We start from the raw sequence: 14,350 nt of genomic DNA on the forward strand, positions 1-14,350 counted from the left end.
CCTACGTGCTGCTCGTGAGAGTGACCGACCATCCTGCAGACCGTCCCTGCTCGCGCACCGGGGGCGTTGTTCGGGGGAAACCCACGGGGATGTGTTGAGGAGTTCTCCTTCTTCTGCTCGGTTGTGGGACTCTCACGGTTCACGTGTGTCATGGAGCTGGACCGGCGGCTGCTGCTGGCTCACTGTGCGGTCCACGCCCTCTCCATGGCGGGCTCATGGCTCTGAAGTCTGAACTGCTCCCTCTTCTTCCGGGCTGTGCTTTCATATTGAAAGTATTGATGTAATTGAGCCTTTGTCTACTTGTTTGTTTACGCTCAAACTTGCCTGATTGTTCTCAGAGTAGCAACTTAAACTTAAGACTCTGCCCGCAGTGTGGCGTTTGTTTACGTTCAAGTGTGACGTCATATGACGCTCTTTCCTCATCGGCAAACAAAAACCACGTGACAGGTAATTAGAGTAACTAATGCTATCTTCCGCTTCCACTAGTTAATATGGTTGTGTTTTTAATTTTGTTGTCATGTTGTTGTTTTTTTTTCTTCAATTTGTAGTGTCGTGATTTGGTTTGCACTTCATAGCCACCATTTTTATTTTTGGTAATAAAACTTGAAAAAACACTGGACAATATAAATACCAAGAGGATTCTCTATGAACATGTTGCATAGTGTAAAACTGAGAGAAACATCGGTTTTCCCATCCTTTACAACTTGAAAATGTTTACTACTGAGTGCTCCTGCCCTACAGGCTTCTGTTATTGCTCACATTACCTAGATATAACTAGAGGTTATAAATAACCAGCTATTCTGCATCATGACTAACTGGTATCAATTCAATAGCATATTGTTAATGCATATCCCAAATGGCAGGGTTGTTTGATACAAAACTTATTATCTTGTTCCTTTGAGAGCCAGAAAAACCCAAGACCACGTTTGTTCCAGACGACATCACAAGTGTTCAAATGTGGTTAGAGTGTAGAAGAGTAGTGCTGAGGGGCAGTGACATCACTGCAGAGGAGAAGGACTTCAGGTAGGAAAACGCACCCATTATGAATGTCAGTTGTTTTGATGAAACACAATCAATTGAAAAAAAAAAGAAAAAGTGAAAGGCATATTCAAATACAATTTGGATTTAAGATAGCAGAATGAGCCGACATTTGCACACTTTGCATGAAGACGCCCCAATCTCCATGCATGTCACTCCCACTGCACCGTGCTTTTCTCACTCAGAGACCAGTCTGTCAGGTTGGATTCCAGAGTGTCATGAGATGCAGCAGAGCAGCTGACGGCGACACGTGGCACTGTTCTGCTACCGTCCCTGCCCCTTGGCCAGTTTACCACGGAGTCCTCTCCTCTCCTGTGGCCGCCGCTCTCTGGGCTGCCTGTGCTTCAGCTGCCTCGCCACCTGGTAGCGCTGCAGGAAAAGGTCGCGGGCGTACTCGTAGAACTCCATATCGTACCGGTTCAGTTGGCGTATTTTGTGTTGTATGTCAAGAGGCACGTCGACGCTGGAGGCTTGGGTGCCTTTCTGCTGCGTGAAAGGGTCGATGAACTCCAGGTTGAAGGTTCGCTCAAACAGGTACTGGGTCTGGCGCTGGTACTCCATCAGTCCAAAGAAGGCCATGCTCCTCAGGTTGCGCTTCGCGCTCTCCAGGATGACGGCCCAGCGGTCCTCCTCGCTCATGGTGGAGACGTAGCATCCCACCAGGCTGAGGTCAGCCAGCATGCGAGTCTGCCGGTTGTTTGCCAAGTTGTACGGGCAGTCCATGAACTCCTTCAAGGAGCAGCCTGACCAGTCGTCGCCGGAATAACAGCTCGGCAATTCCAACAGTGTCGGCGAGCGTCCATCGCACATGTGTAGCGAGCCGCTCCAGGTAGCGCCACGCTGCACGTGTTTCCACTCGCTTAAGTAGCGTAAAACTGGATCCCTTAAAATGGTGATGTAAAAATAGTTCCTATGGAGACGGGGAAAACAAGAGTCATTGGGTTTTACAGCAACAATTTCCAAAACACAACATTAACTATCGGGAGCAGAAGTTACCAGTCTGCAACATGAGACATCTTTGATTGGACGACGGCTCATCGCTCGGTTTTCCAAACATGAACGTTACCGGCGGTGACCCAAACGTGGCCAAGAATATCTTAACTCAGGTGATACATACGAGGTGATACTGTCTCAGTCATCCTGAGAGCCAAAACTGGGCAGTTGCATGTGTGACGCCTATCTAAAGTTGAAGTCAATAACCTTTTTGTTAAATACCAACGTGTGTGCATGAAACATAATGTCAAGATAGTTAAAAGGTTTCAATCTGAACAAAAAAATAAATCAATACTTAAATTACAGAACTTTCAGGTCACTCATGTGTTTTATACATATAGTAGTAGTATATAGTACAACAGTTTTTTGTTGTTAAAATTGAATATTATTGCCATTATTTACTGACGTGTTTGTTGAGATTCATTTGCTGGGTCTTGAAAACTCTGGCTAGTTTTTTTTTTTTTTTTTTGCTGTTTGGGCACTTAAAGGTCTCATATTATACTAAATCGACTTTTCTGTGCTTTAAACATCATAAAAGTGCTATTTGGGGTTCATATACATCCCCAAAATGTTTTTTTCATTGATTCCCTCAAGCTTAAGTTCACAGCGATCTTTCTCTGTTCTAACTGGTGGGGGACAAAAGGCGTTGATTCAATTTGATGAAGGGGCACCACCGTGCTGATGCGGCACAGAGCTGGAGAAGCCCCGCCTCCAGGAAGATTGACATGAGGAGAAACCAAAACAAGACACGCCCACGAATGTGCCGAGGAGCGCACGCAGCCTCTTCTCTGCGCGCTATCTCAGTCTATGCTCGCTTCACATTGAACGTTGCTGTTTTTGTTGCTGTCGATAACTGTTTTCGCCATCATGTCCACTTGGAGAAAATGTGTTTTCGGGTGCAAGTATGTGTCCACACTATTTGGCTTGTCGAAAGAAGAAGCACAGCTGCAAATGTGGCTGGACTTTTTTTTCTTTTCCTCAAAGAATCTGTTGGTTTGCGAGCGACACTTCACCAAAGACTGCTTCCAGAACTACGGGTACTTTGCAACTGGACTTACTCAGAAGCTCATCTTGAAACCTGCTGCTATTCCCACAATAAAAGACTAACGAGGCGCCGAGATGTCAGCTCAAGCCAAGAAATAGCTATAATTTCACAAGTTTCGAGTGTTGTATACTCCATCCATCCATCCATCCATTGGCTACCGCTTTATCCGGGGCCGGGTCACGGAGGCAGCAGTCTGAGCAGAGTTGCCCAGACTTCCCTCGCCCCAGACACTTCCTCCAGCTCCTCCGGTGGCACCCCAAGGCGTTCCCAGGCCAGCCGAGAGACATAGTCCCTCCAGCGTGTCCTGGGTCTGCCCCGAGGCCTCCTACCGGAGGGACATGCCCGAAACACCTCCCTCGGGAGGCGTCCGGGGGGCATCCGAAATAGATGCCCGAGCCACCTCAGCTGGCTCCTCTCGATGTGGAGGAGCAGCGGCTCTACTCCGAGCTCCTCCCTGGTGACTGAGCTCCTCACCCTATCTCTAAGGGTACGCCCAGCCACCCTACGGAGGAAGCTCATTTCAGCCGCTTGTATCCGGGATCTCGTTCTTTCGGCCATGACCCATAGTTCATGACCATAGGTGAGGGTAGGAACGAAGATCGACCGGTAAATCGAGAGCTTCGCTTTTTGGCTCAGCTCCTTCTTCACCACGACGGACCGATACAACGTCCGCATAACTGCAGACGCTGCACCGATCCGCCTGTCGATCTCACGCTCCATCTTTCCCCCACTCGTGAACAAGACCCCAAGATACTTAAACTCCTCCACTTGGGACAAGGGCACTCCACCGACCTGGAGGGGGCAAGCCACCTTTTTCCGGTCGAGAACCATGGCCTCGGATTTAGAGGTGCTGATCCTCATCCCAGCTGCTTCACACTCGGCTGCGAACCGTGTCAGTGCACGCTGGAGATCCAGGCTTGATGGGGCCAACAGAACCACATCATCCGCAAATAGCAGAGATGAGATTCTGTGGTCCCCAAGCCGGACCCCCTCCGGCCCCCGGCTGTGCCTAGAAATTCTGTCCATATATATGATGAACAGAACCGGTGACAAAGGACACCCCTGCCGGAGGCCAACGTGCACAGGGAACAGGTCCGACTTACTGCCGGCAATGCGAACCAGACCCCTGCTCCTACTCCCCCTTGAACTGCAACCTTATCGTGGTGGGGGAGTTTGAGCACCCGAATGACCCTCGGAGCTATGTTGTCGGGGGGCTTGCCCCCCCAGTAGGGTCTCCCAAGGCAAACAGGTCCGAGGCGACGGGTCAGACTAAAAGCAGTTCACAAAACCCCCATGGACACACGCAAGAGGAGCAAGGTGACGTCGCCCGGTTTGGCGCAGCCGGGGCCACACCCTGGAGCCAGGCCCGGGGTGGAGGCTCGCACGCGAGCGCCTGGTGGCCGCGTTCTTGCCCGCGGGACTCGGCCGGGCTCAGCCCGAAGGGACGACGCGGGCCCCTCTTCCTCATCCTCCTGTGGACCCACCACCCACAGAGGCTGCCGTAGGGGTCGGGTGCAGTGTGGATTGGGTGGCAGTCGACGGCAGGGGCCTCGACGACTCTGGTGTTGTATACTGTATCACCAAAATTATTATTCCACATGAGCATAGGATGGACTGTGAAACATGAAATATAGAACAGGAAATTAACTATTTAAAAAATAGCTCCCTCTTCTTCCGGGCTGTGCTTTCGTATTGAAAGTATTGCTGTAATTGAGCTTTTGTCTACTTGTTTGTTTACGCTGAAACTTGCCTGGTTCTGCTCAGAGTAGCAACTTAAACTTAAGACTCTGTCGGCAGTGTGGCATTTGTTTATGTTCAAGTGTGACATCACATGACGCTCTTTCCTCATCGCCAAACAAAAACCACGTGACAGGTAAGTAGAGTAACTTTCAAAACCCAAACCGCATTAACCCTGCCCACTGGTACCTCCCGCTTCCGCTTGTTAATATGGTTGTGTTTTATATTTTGTTGACCTGTTGTTTTTCTTTCTTCAATTTGTAGTGTAATGATTTGGTTTGCACTTCATTGCCACCATTTTTTTTAGTAATAAAACTTCCAACAAAAGGTTCCGTTTCATCACATTGACGCATACAAGTTAAATATACAGTAGATTCTGTGAAATTTAACACATAACTGTTTCAGTGGATTATTTTTAACAAAACTTATCTCTGCAAAAATAAACCTCCATATTGGTCCAAAATACAAGGATAGAAACATAACAGGTAGAGTAGACCAGTGTTTTTCAACCTTTTTTGAGCCAAGGCACACTTTTTTCTTTGGAAAAATCTCAAGGCACACCACCACCCGAAAATGTAAACATTTTAAACTCTGTAGCCTATATTAACAATATAAAGTCATTCTCATCAAAGTTTTATCAACAGGAATCAAATAAATACAGAAAAAAAGTATTTCCCAATTTCTTTTTTTTATTTTTACTCACTCAGTGTGAAACCTAGGCCTATTTAGATAAACACAGAGCTGGTATCCTGGCAGGAATAGAAGACAGACAAACACCAACATGTCTCGTTCGAAGTTCGAATCCTCCCTTTTCAAAAACGTCTCCATCACTGTCACTGACACAGTACTTTGATACAAGATGGTAGCAGCCGCAGGTGGTGGTGATTAACGAGACTGACGTCTTTCAGTTTCGATTTCACCGGCACACCCTAGCGTCTTGTCTCAAAGTACTGTGCTGCCATCTATTGGCGAAGAGTATTTATAAATGATTACTCGAGCAAATGTCTTTTAGAAAAAAATTTGAAATTGGATAATTTCCCATGGCACACATGACTATATCTCGCTGAACACCAGTGTGCCACGGCACAGTGGTTGAAAAACACTGGAGTAGACGATCCACCGAGTATCAAACATATTTCATGCAACAACAACAACACCAAAACGATAATAAACAGTCTAAAGAGATGGCTATACCTGGATCGGTTACTGGCGCCTTCTTGGGAGTCCATGTATGACTGGTCAGCTCCGTCCAGTCCGCATGAAGTCCGCATCTCCAGCCGGTGGAGAGTCGAGAGAACAGCCATGTCTCAGTTTTACCTGGCCGGAAGCAGGTACACCTTTTATGACCCTTGTGACACTCGCAGGGTCTCTCCAGGTCCATGTTTCTCACCAGGTGTCGACCGAACGTGGAGCCTCCGGTCTTCTGGATGTGCAGGAAAACTATCACGTCGTTCCCCTTGATGTTGAAATCGACGAGTCGACTCAGGTCTTCCTGGGAAAAGTTGTAACGGGGGACAAAGCGGGCCAGAGCGCCGTCTTCTGTGACGTACGGGTCTCTGGCAGAGCCGCCGCTGCCCTCGCCTCCTCCAGAACCGGACGTGAAGCCGCCCAGGTTAAACCACGAACCCACCTGGAGACGCGCGTGACACTTGGAGTCGGTCGGACACGCGTACTGAATCATAACAACGCCTAAGAGCAGCAGCAGGAGCAGGACGACCGGGAGTCGGTGGTGACTGCTTCTGCAAAATTTCCTAACCATCTTCATCTATCTATCTATCTATCTATCTATCTATCTATCTATCTATCTATCTATCTATCTATCTGTAGATACACATGTACTGCATCTGTGCACACAGCTTGTAACAACACTCAATTAATCCACCACAAGGAATTTTATAACCACAGAGCACAGCCTCCCTGTGACCATAGATCCAGTTTTGCCACATATTTTCTTCTTCTTTTTTGTTTACAGGTTTTCTCAGTCGCTTTGGTGCTTTTCTCACATCACTATTGCATAAAATCAGCAAGATCAATTTTTCTTCCGAAGACAGACAATTTTATAAACCGAAAGAGACTTTTAGGCTGAAGTTACTGTAAACACTTATTTTAACTGTTAACAAATCAAAATTCAAGATGTAGCAAGACTGCAAGACATCAGACTCTGAACTGAGCCTCATATATAAAGTGAAAAACAAAATACATTTCATTTATGCAAGTATACACAATATATTATAAATACACATTATACACATTATAAATTACACTTATATCCCCATTAATATATATATATATATATATATATGAAGTTATTCAGATATGGAGCCAGAGCGCTCCCACACATGACAAACAGAGAGACACAAGCCTGAATTGTCCAGGGCAAGATCTTGGTATATATATATATATATATATATATATATATATATATATATGCACTTGCTTAAATAACCTCAATGAACTGAGCCGTCATCGTCAGACTCTCTTTTAACATTTTGTCCTTTTTGTTTTGCTTAAGGGAATAATGACAATAACAGTGGTTGAAGGAATGAAGGAATAGACAGTGGAGAGAAGCAGAAAGCCAAAAGTGTAATTGAGAAACCAGCATAGCAGCATAACACCAAGGTTTGTGACCTTTAATTTTACTCATTAAAAGAAACCTGTCTCTGCTGGGCGCTTTGAAATGTTTGTTGTTCTTTTTTTTATTTAGTAATTAAATTGTGTATAATTTTCAAAGAAAGGAATGATTAGAATTGGATGAAACAATGGAAAAAAAATTTTTTTAAAGTTTAAAAAGCCAATTTCAATATAGTTTACATGACTTGTTCGTAAAGGGATAGGAAGAAACCTGGTCTTGTCAAGTCCTACCTCTATTCTTCATCAATGACAAATGAAAAATCCAATAAAATAACTATACAGGCAATACAAAAAAAATAAAATAAAACAAGCCACCCCCAAACCCCCCCCCCAAAATACTCCAATTGAACTATTTGTGAAAACAGAATAAATCAAAAACACAAAAAAAGAACAAAATGACAAGCTCCATTAACATCAACTGGATTTACAGTCTCCTTCATTTTTTACATTTGTCAAAGATATATCTTTTGTACATTTTTTTAAATTGCGTTATATTCATACTTTTGTTAATCTTTATCAAGACCATTCTACAAAACCACCCCACAAATGGAAATACACCTACTTTTTATTTTAATTGGTCTGAGCATAATTCTGTTTCACATTTAGTTTCCCTCTAAAGTTATAATCCCCTCCCCCACTCTGTCTTTCAACAGTTTTTGTATGTTTACAGGTAGCAGTTTATTTATTACTTTATACATTATTTGTGCCGTCATAAATTCAACCAGATCCCCACATGTTAAGGTGTTATAATTTCAAAAGCAGTAGATTGATGTGTTGATGATATCCTACATTATTTGCACAATCTGTACAGACTTCACAGGAGTGGCGAGGTACAGTACAGTTCTGCTGGGTGCCGGGTCTCACAGGGGTGGAGGGCGATGAGGTGGCAGACAACCAAGCAGAAAAGGGTCTGGATAAGAATATATCAGTTACAATACCCTATGGAAAAGGAGAGGGTAAAACAACGATAAGGTGAAACGGGTATGAAAATATGGCAGGAATGAGGGGAAAAAGAAAACAAAAAATGTTTAAAGAAAGGAACAGAATAGAATAAATTATCACGATGAGACTTTGGGATGAGAGTGGGACATGCTGGTCTGAATGAAATAATGAATATAATGGGTAAAAAGAACAAATACTGACAAGATTAGGCGTGAAAGATAATTTGGAACATATTTTAATACACGGTGTCAAACTTGCGACAGAAAGAAAGAAAGAAGCTGGAAGGGGAAGTGAGAGCAACACATTTAATAGGCGGAATGTAAAGGTGGGTATGTGACGCTACACACTCGTGTGCAGTAGGTGGCGGTACGCACCTGAAAGTTGTTTGTAACCTGCCAATGAATGAAAAAAGAAGAAGAAAAAAGAAGAAGAAGAAGAAGAAGAAGCAACCAGCAGGTGGCAGCAGAGAGAGGAGCGCTCGGTGCGGACGGACGGACTGACTCCTCCCCCTCCTCCCCGTCGTACGTGCGGCTCGTGAGAGTGACCGACCGACCCTCCGTCGTCATCCTGCAGACCGTCCCCATCCTGCTCGCGCATCAGGGGCGTTGTTCGGGGGAAACCCACGGGGATGTGTTGAGGAGTTCTCCTGCTTCTGCTCGGTTGTGGGACTCTCACGGTTCGCGTGCGTCATGGAGCTGGACCGTCGGCTGCTGCTGGCTCACTGTGCGGTCCACGCCCTCTCCATGGCGGCGGGCTTGCTGGTGGTCGTGCCCATGGCTCTGAACGGCTCCGCGTTCAAAGGCCGCTGCGCGCTGTTCTCCAGCGGCTACTGGAGGACCGAGGAGCAGGCCGAGCTGGGCGGGCCGGCCGGGGAGGGCTCGCGGCTGGTGGTGCAGCAGTGGGGCCCGCCCGCGGCGTGCCAGTTCGCCACGTTTGTCGGCATCTTCACGGTGCTGTACGGAGCCGCGCAGGGCTGGAGGTGCCTCTTCTACCTGCACGGGCGGCACGACGAGTGAGGAGCAATCATTATTATCATTATTGTTATTATTGTTATTGCGGTGGCTGTTTCACGTTGAGCATGAAGGCTTATCATCACTGACCTACATTTCCCCCTGTCACTGCAGTCTCTCTCTCTCTCTCTCTCTCTCTCTCTCTCTCTCTCTCTCTCTCTCTCTCTCTCTCTCTCTCTCTCTCTCTCTCTCTCTCTCTCTCTCTCTCTCTCTCTCTCTCTCTCTCTCTCTCTCTCTCTCTCTCTCTCTCTCTCTCTCTCTCTCTCTCTCTCTCTCTCTCTCTCTCTCTCTCTCTCTCTCTCTCTCTCTCTCTCTCTCTCTCTCTCTCTCTCTCTCTCTCTCTCTCTCAATGACTTTAAAACCATTTTGATGCCACAGAAACCTATTGACCTATTTTTTATTTTATCTTGTACAAGATATAGTTATCACTTTATTTGTAAACAGTCGTACTATCTGTAAAATCCTTTGATATACACTTATATTTACCCCCATTTATGTGGCTATTTCTTATTAGTTTGTATGATCTGACGTACATCTTCATTGTTTGATGTACAACATCAAGGACCTCATCTGTTGTCCTACACTGCAGTTTCCTTTGACTTCAGGGATCCATTGCCACAGAGTGTGTGTTTTTTGTTGTTTTTTTAAGTGTACTCTCATGATAAAGTTATTGCTGTATTGTTTGAAAGCAGTTACTGAGGGAAGTCTGGCAAGTTCCTGCTCTTCGAGGACGTCGTATGCGAAGGAATCGGTTCAAATGGCCTTTCGGTGGCGTGAAGCTGTCATGTGTCTCTCTCTCCCCCCACAGCACCCTGTTTTCGTCCTTCCTCACCGTCCTGCTCAGTGTGTGTGTGCTCTTCCTGTCCGGAGGCTCCAGTGTCATCCTGTCTCTGGGACTCGGCTCCTGGTGCGACGTGGTGACCGACAACAACATGCGGCCGTACAGGTACTCCCGTCTGAGGACGAGCTGCGTGACAAAAAGACACAAAAAGAGATCTGTACCGACACCAAGTCACTGGAACTGCCAGAAAAACAAACTTCGAAAACACTCGTGTCGTCTAATTATCTCTTACGTGCTCAAACACATATTAAATACAACTCGTATGTGTTTGATGTCGTAAACTTTGATAGTAAAAAAAAAGAAAAAAGTAATGAGATATAAATAACACCGTGAATTATTAGACTTTTAAATACTTCACAAAATGCATCCCATAGATTTTCAGCCTCAAGTGTTTAATTTTGAAATGGGTGTGATTTGAGTCCGTATCGCGTTCGCTAAAAATATCCTTCCAGGAAATCAGAATTTCAAATTGTAGTTTGCGATTGTTGAATACTCTTTAAACCAGGGGTGTCAAACATGCGGCCCGGGGGCCAGAACTGGCCCGCCAGAGGACCTAATCCGGCCCGCCATGTGATTTTTTTTTTTTTTTTTTTTTTTTTTTTTTAAGTATAAATATGAAAACTGATGGAGGCTGATCTAAAAACACTGGATTGGCAAAAATGACATTCAAAACCGCCCTTGGTCAGAATTAATGAATGCATCTGTGGAGGTCACATAACACAACACCTTTCACAATAAAGGTGTCCCATTTATGTGAAGTGATACTTTAGACACGTAAACTCAAAGAAAATTCCAGATGATGACAAATTGTTTTAATCCTGAATAAAAATATGATGTCCAGATACAGGATTTTTTTTTTTTTTTTTGTGCAAATATAGTAATATCTGATTAACTTTAATATGTAAATTTCAGAATAGACTATTTAAATTCTGGCAGTTACAAAAGGACTTTGACATTTGTCCATATCTGCAGTTTAATATGTTCTGTTTGACTTGTTCAGCCCTCCAGAGGTCAGATTAGGGTGGAAGTGGCCCCTCAACTCAAATGAGTTTGACACCCCTGGTCTAAACCAATCATGATATAAGTATTTATTTATTCTTTTTGTACCATTTGAAAAATCCCACAGCAGGCTCCTGCCACCCAGTGTTGTCGTTTTATTATTGTTTTGTGACGTGGCGGCTGGTCGTGTCTGTGAGTCGTCACGTTTTCTAACCCCGTCGTGTCCGTCTGCCTTCAGCTGCATCGAGTCCCAGTCGGTCGCACTCAACCTGGACGTGGACACTTCATCCTTCTACACTGACCTCAGTCTGGCGCAGGTAGGAGGGCTCCGCTGAACGCTTCGGGGGAATGTTAGAAATAGAAATTAAGAAGCAAAATCGTAGTAGTTATAGTAAAATATAGTGTTTCACACACACAATGCAGAGCAGGTAACGTAGTTCGAAGCCGAAGCCGCATTTATTGTAGTTTTTACTCGTATAGTACTTTTTATGAATCACTACTGAATTAATGAAGTGTTGAAGAAATTTGGTCAAGCTCTATTCAAGTGTCACAGTTTGCTTCACCTCCTTAAAACAAACTCCCGCATTGTATAATAATGACATTTTGAATGTGAGCTTGAGCTCATCTGGTACATGGAAACGCACCGTGGCTGCTACAAGTGCCAGATTAAAGAAATCCGATGTGAGGTTCAGACCGCAGCGTAAAACATCTTTGCTCTGGCTGATTGTGACCTTGACACCCCCCCCGCGCTCTCAGGCGTCCCTGTGGTGCGTGACGGCCCTGTGGCTGGTTCAGTCCCTCCTGGCCTTCCTGCGGCTCTACCACTCGCACAGCCAGCACATCAGCGGCCGCTGTCTGCTCCGGGAGAAGGAGATGCTGCTGGGATACAGTCCGTCGGACAGCGGCTCGCCCTCGCCGCCGCCGCCGCACCCGCCGGCGACGCTCACCTTCCTGATCTGAAGTCCACACCTCCGTCTGTTCAAGCCCCCCCCCCCCCTCCCCGTAGCTGTTGCTTTTCACTTCGACACATAACTCGTCTCTAACAAGAGCGTGGAGAATACGGCGCGTTTGAACCAAAAAAATAACCGCGAACTTGCAGCACAGAAATCCAAAAGACGAGCAGAGTTCGAGCCTCCGTGCAGAAAATTGGGACTCGGTCTCATTCGACGCGTTGAATTAAGTTACGCTTTTTATTGACTGGACTGTTACGGTCGATGTAAGAACTTCAGATTCGCGCGACTGCTCAGAAGATAAGTTATGTAATGACCGACGGACTGTAGAAAATGAGCTTCTTGTGATGCAAGACTGTTATGGGAGGATGAGCCAGACAAGAGCATCAAGTACACAAGTTCTTAGGTTTAAAAAAAAAAAAGGAAAGCTAAAATGAAAATATGATGATACGGGTTTTTTTTCCCCCCTCAACCAAAAGTAAAAAGGAGCCCTCGTTTATTTTTCTTTAAGGCAACAGCCATAAACGTTTCTCTTCAATCAGATCAAGGATGCTGCGTTTAAATCTGCGTTATTTCCAATATTGTTTCTCGTCTTCCCTTTCATGGATTTGATGGTCGACAGATTCTGTGTTTTTCTTTCCCCCTTCTGTTACATTTAGTTTGTCGCTCCGCACGGTTTGATAGGTAAAGGGATTGTCTTCTCGACGCATCGCCGACCAACCCGACCGATGCAGAAAACCTTTTTGATTTGCTTGTCAAATCCAAAAACCAAGCTTAAAACGAAAGTAACAAAAAAAAAATCTATTTTAAAGAGTAAGACATGCAGATATTTTGTATTAAAGCGTTGGGAGTACGAGTGGGAAAAGGATAAACAGTGCAGTTGGCGTACGTCTGCAGTAATATTGCATTTTTGTTACTTCCTCCCACTGGTTTGTAAAGCTGTGAAGAAGATTTTCCCACTGAGGCGCATTACTCTACCGTCCGAAAGGGATTTTACAAAAAAGAGAAAAAAGAGTGTTATAGATGCCACCGTGTCGGTGAAACAGACTCGCCGTGTGAGCATGACCTTGTTGTTCTGTTGTGCCGCCGAACCCCTCTCCTCTTGTGACGGCGTTTATTTTTTAATTATTATTATTATAAATTTTTTTCATGATGCGGTCGGTGTGGATGCAGCTGCTCTCTGTGAAGCAGTGAAATCTTCTCACATAACTCGGGTCGGCTGTGGGAGTTCGGGTTGGGAGAGATTCCTGCGGAGCTTTGTGGGGTCAGTGACGAGGAAGAAGCGACCATCTTTGCTGACGTCGCAAGACAAATGATTCAGAGTGGTATAGAAGCTTTTTTTCTTCCTCTCACTGCCCCAAGCAGCCGTAATGACGCACCAACCGCTGAGCGGGAAAATCTGAAGTAAAGGGACGAGGCGACGGCATCGTCACTTCAACCTGACTGTGATGTTTGAGACGTTTTTGTATAGTAACTGCTTGTTTTTACCCGTTATATCTGTTTGTGTTTATTCATATTTATGTTTTTTTTTTTGGATCTGTCTTGTTTTGAATAAATAACATGCCTCCCATTACTAAAGGAAGACTGTCGTAATTCCCACATTTTTAAAAATCCACTCACGTTTTAGATTTTTCTCGGCATTAGAAATTAATTACAAGCTACTTTCTGAAGCGCTAACTTTTAATATGAATACGATTGCAATTATTTATAATTCAGGCCAAAAATACTCAATCTGTTCAAAATATTTCTTGAAACAAGAAAAGCTTAAATTCTGGTAGTTTTACTTTTAAGTCTAATCAAATCAGAAATGCATTCCCTGGTGAGCCATCAGCATATATCTATTATTATTATTTTTTGTAGCCATTATGCAGAAATACCCTGTTATATTTTGCACAATTGTAATAGAAACTGAGATTTAGTTCAGATGAAACCATGAGACAAATAACAGACCTATGCAAACAGAGATTAATTAGTTATCTGTTTCTTTACGTAAGGGGCCGTGGCCAGATGACAGTTATCCATTCACACATTTGACTTGCATTCATTTCTGTGCACAGTTGTCTTTAATCAGAAAGGAAAATAAACTAAACCACCCATATAAGTGACCCCCTTTGTTTGGTTTGTTTCAATGTTTCAGTTCTAATTTTGTAACTGATTATTTTGA

The 14,350-nt window shown here is 44.7% G+C and overlaps 1 protein-coding gene and 1 pseudogene across 2 annotated transcripts; one reads left to right on the top strand and one right to left on the bottom strand.

The window, feature by feature from the left end:
- Positions 1-1,302: 1,302 nt before the first annotated feature.
- LOC308134648 (heparan-sulfate 6-O-sulfotransferase 2-like) lies at positions 1,303-6,572 on the bottom strand (annotated as a pseudogene). Its single transcript has 2 exons — positions 6,008-6,572; positions 1,303-1,948 (listed from the first exon to the last, which is right to left on the bottom strand). The product of its transcript is annotated as a heparan-sulfate 6-O-sulfotransferase 2-like (transcript).
- Positions 6,573-8,934: 2,362 nt separating this feature from the next.
- On the top strand, positions 8,935-13,752 carry LOC308134217 (transmembrane protein 179). Its single transcript, XM_080501867.1, has 4 exons — positions 8,935-9,398; positions 10,205-10,342; positions 11,475-11,553; positions 11,993-13,752. The coding sequence occupies exons 1-4, from the start codon at positions 9,076-9,078 to the stop codon at positions 12,194-12,196; spliced, it is 744 nt and encodes a 247-aa protein (XP_080357993.1). The 5' UTR covers positions 8,935-9,075; the 3' UTR covers positions 12,197-13,752.
- Positions 13,753-14,350: the final 598 nt, after the last annotated feature.

Source organism: Blennius ocellaris (genome assembly GCF_963422515.1).
Source record: "Blennius ocellaris genome assembly, chromosome: 9".
Classification (NCBI taxonomy): Eukaryota; Metazoa; Chordata; class Actinopteri; order Blenniiformes; family Blenniidae; genus Blennius; species Blennius ocellaris.

Coding starts and splice junctions, on each gene's coding strand:
- LOC308134217 (XM_080501867.1), top strand. CDS start 9,076: ATGGAGCTGGACCGTCGGCTGCTGCTGGCTCACTGTGCGGTCCACGCC. Junction 9,399..10,204: donor CTGCACGGGCGGCACGACGA/GTGAGGAGCAAT, acceptor CTCCCCCCACAG/CACCCTGTTTTCGTCCTTCC. Junction 11,554..11,992: donor CTGACCTCAGTCTGGCGCAG/GTAGGAGGGCTC, acceptor CCGCGCTCTCAG/GCGTCCCTGTGGTGCGTGAC.